General features: G+C 32.0%; 1 protein-coding gene across 1 annotated transcript; it reads left to right on the forward strand.

Moving 5' to 3' along the window:
* The first annotated feature begins 984 nt into the window (after positions 1–984).
* Positions 985–2,619, forward strand: LOC106759019 (amino acid transporter AVT1I-like). The gene is made up of 3 exons (XM_014642032.2): positions 985–1,188; positions 1,346–1,953; positions 2,046–2,619. The coding sequence occupies exons 1-3, from the start codon at positions 1,044–1,046 to the stop codon at positions 2,559–2,561; spliced, it is 1,269 nt and encodes a 422-aa protein (XP_014497518.1). The 5' UTR covers positions 985–1,043; the 3' UTR covers positions 2,562–2,619.

Genomic DNA, 2,619 nt, shown 5'->3' on the forward strand with positions numbered 1-2,619 from the left:
AATTCTCTTTGGAGTTTAACATCATTTTGAGTGAAATTATTTAAATTTGAATTAGAAAAAAATTGTAATTTTTTTGGATTTAAAAAAAGTTATAATTAAGTGAGGCAGTCATTCATTTAACCCATCAATATGTGGTGAGTTGAATCAGATTCGAATTCTTTCGACTTGTTAATAAATGAGTCAAGTTGGTTGTTAATTCATTAAATGACCAACCCGTGATAGACTGGATCGAATCAGATTGAGTGACTCGTTATATATATATATTTTTGCTAACTTATATAATCTCTTAAGTGTACTAAATTTTAGTTTTCAAAATTATTTTAAAAGAAAGTCATACTTTAATTAAATACAGAAGTATTTTAACAATTTTTATTTTTAATTTAAAATAAAAACTAAAAATAAAATAAAAAATTATTTAAATATCCTTAATTTTAAAACTTAAAATTCTTAATATATAAAGATAATTTTGTTAACTAAAATTTAATACACTTAAAAAAGTTATATAAGTAAGCAAATCCTTTATATATATATATATATATATATATATATATATATATATATATATATATATATTAAATATTTCAGCAGTTTAAAAGTGTATATATATATTATTAAATATTTTCAGCAGTTTAAAAGTGTGTATAAAATAAATATTTTGTGCTCTCGTTCCTCTATAGTCAGTGTATTAGGTTTGCTGATTTGGAAAGTACTAAGAAGTTGCTTCTGCACTAGTGAGGGAAGTAAGTTCAAAAACATGTTTAAAATAAGCTAAATACACTCATACTAGTTTGAAAAAAACCTCGTATTTGGAGTGCAAAAACCACAAGGGTATTTACTCGTGGCCCATATTTTGCATCAGGGATTTTTTAATTGAGAAATATCATAAACGTTTTTGTCACCTTTTGAATTATGAAAACAACTTCAAATTTCTGTATTTATTAGACACGATCAGAGAGCAAATTCAAGCCACTCCAATATCAAACTTCTCACATAAAAAAATACCAACATCTCTCCCGTCAACAGCTATATCAAATTTCGTAAGAATGTCAAAAAAACTTTCGTACAATCCTTCCTTTAGGGTTCCTTTACTTCTCAATGATGAGGAGAAAGCCATTGCCTCTTATCCTTCTGATATAAAAACTGTATCCTTCTTTCGTACATGCCTTAATGGACTCAATACAATAGCAGGTTTCACTCCTATAACTCATGCACTTACTTTACTTATCTAAGAGCATTTCAACATATTCAAAATATATAATTTGTTTCTTTTATAGTTGCCTTATATGTAAAAACATAATCTCATATAAGGCTAATGTTTTGTTTGCAATTTTGGTATAATTTCCAGGTGTTGGCATACTCTCAGTTCCTTATGCTCTTGCAACTGGAGGTTGGTTAAGCTTGGTTCTTTTGTTTTCCATTGCCGCCGCTGCATTTTACACGGGTCTTCTGATTAAAAGATGCATGGATAAGGACTCAAACATTAGAACCTATCCTGATATAGGGGAACTTGCATTTGGAAAGACAGGAAGACTGATAGTGTCAATATCCATGTACACGGAACTATATCTCGTTTCAATAGGATTCTTGATTCTAGAAGGTGATAACTTGAGTAACATATTCTCCATTGGAGAGGTTCACATAGCAGGCTTAGCAATTGGTGGAAAGCAATTACTTGTGATTATGGTTGCCCTTATCATCTTGCCTACAGTTTGGTTGGACAACTTGAGTCTACTCTCTTATGTATCTGCAAGTGGAGTCTTTGCTTCTGTTCTCATCATCATTTCAATAACATGGACTGCAACATTTGATGGAGTTGGTTTTCATAATAAAGGGACTCTCGTCCATTGGAATGGTCTCCCTACAGCTGTTAGCTTGTATGCCTTCTGTTATTGCGCACATCCTGTCTTTCCCACTTTGTACAATTCGATGACAAACAAACATCAGTTCTCTAACGTAAGTACTCATGTTTGGTTATTATCAAGTAAAGATTGTATCTTTCACTTGCTTTTTCTATCTAATTAATTTTACTTTTCTGAACATTGCAGGTCTTATTAGTATGTTTTCTCCTAACCACTGTGGGTTATGCATCCATGGCTATAGTGGGTTATTTAATGTTTGGTGACGAGGCTCAATCTCAAGTAACATTGAACTTGCCTTTGGACAAAATCAGCTCAAAATTAGCAATATACACAACCTTGGTGAATCCCATATCCAAGTTTGCTTTGATGGCAACACCTATTACGAATGCTTTGAAAGACTTACTTCCAAAGACGTACAAGAATAGGGTGACGAGCTTCTTACTGAGCACACTGTTGGTATTGAGCACTACCGTTGTTGCCCTTGCCGTCCCTTTCTTTGGGTCTCTGATGTCACTGGTTGGAGCCTTTTTAAGTATCACAACTTCTATTCTGCTTCCGTGCTTGTGCTACTTGAAGATTTCGGGCACTTACAGAAAATTTGGGTGTGAGACGGTAGCCATAGTGATAATAATAGTGGCAGCTATTGTAATGACAATTTCAGGAACCTACATCTCTCTCATGGAAATAGTTCACAATTTATAAAGGACAATGTTTGACTATAAATTACTAAAAGGAAAAAAAGTATATTTTTTTATCTGGA

This window comes from Vigna radiata, chromosome 4 (genome assembly GCF_000741045.1).
Source record: "Vigna radiata var. radiata cultivar VC1973A chromosome 4, Vradiata_ver6, whole genome shotgun sequence".
NCBI classification, from domain to species: Eukaryota; Viridiplantae; Streptophyta; class Magnoliopsida; order Fabales; family Fabaceae; genus Vigna; species Vigna radiata.

Excerpts from the sequence above, each read along its gene's own strand:
- LOC106759019 (XM_014642032.2), top strand. The coding sequence starts at position 1,044 with ATGTCAAAAAAACTTTCGTACAATCCTTCCTTTAGGGTTCCTTTACTT. Across the intron at positions 1,189-1,345 it reads TGGACTCAATACAATAGCAG|GTGTTGGCATACTCTCAGTT; the intron begins GTTTCACTCCTA and ends TATAATTTCCAG. Across the intron at positions 1,954-2,045 it reads ACAAACATCAGTTCTCTAAC|GTCTTATTAGTATGTTTTCT; the intron begins GTAAGTACTCAT and ends TGAACATTGCAG.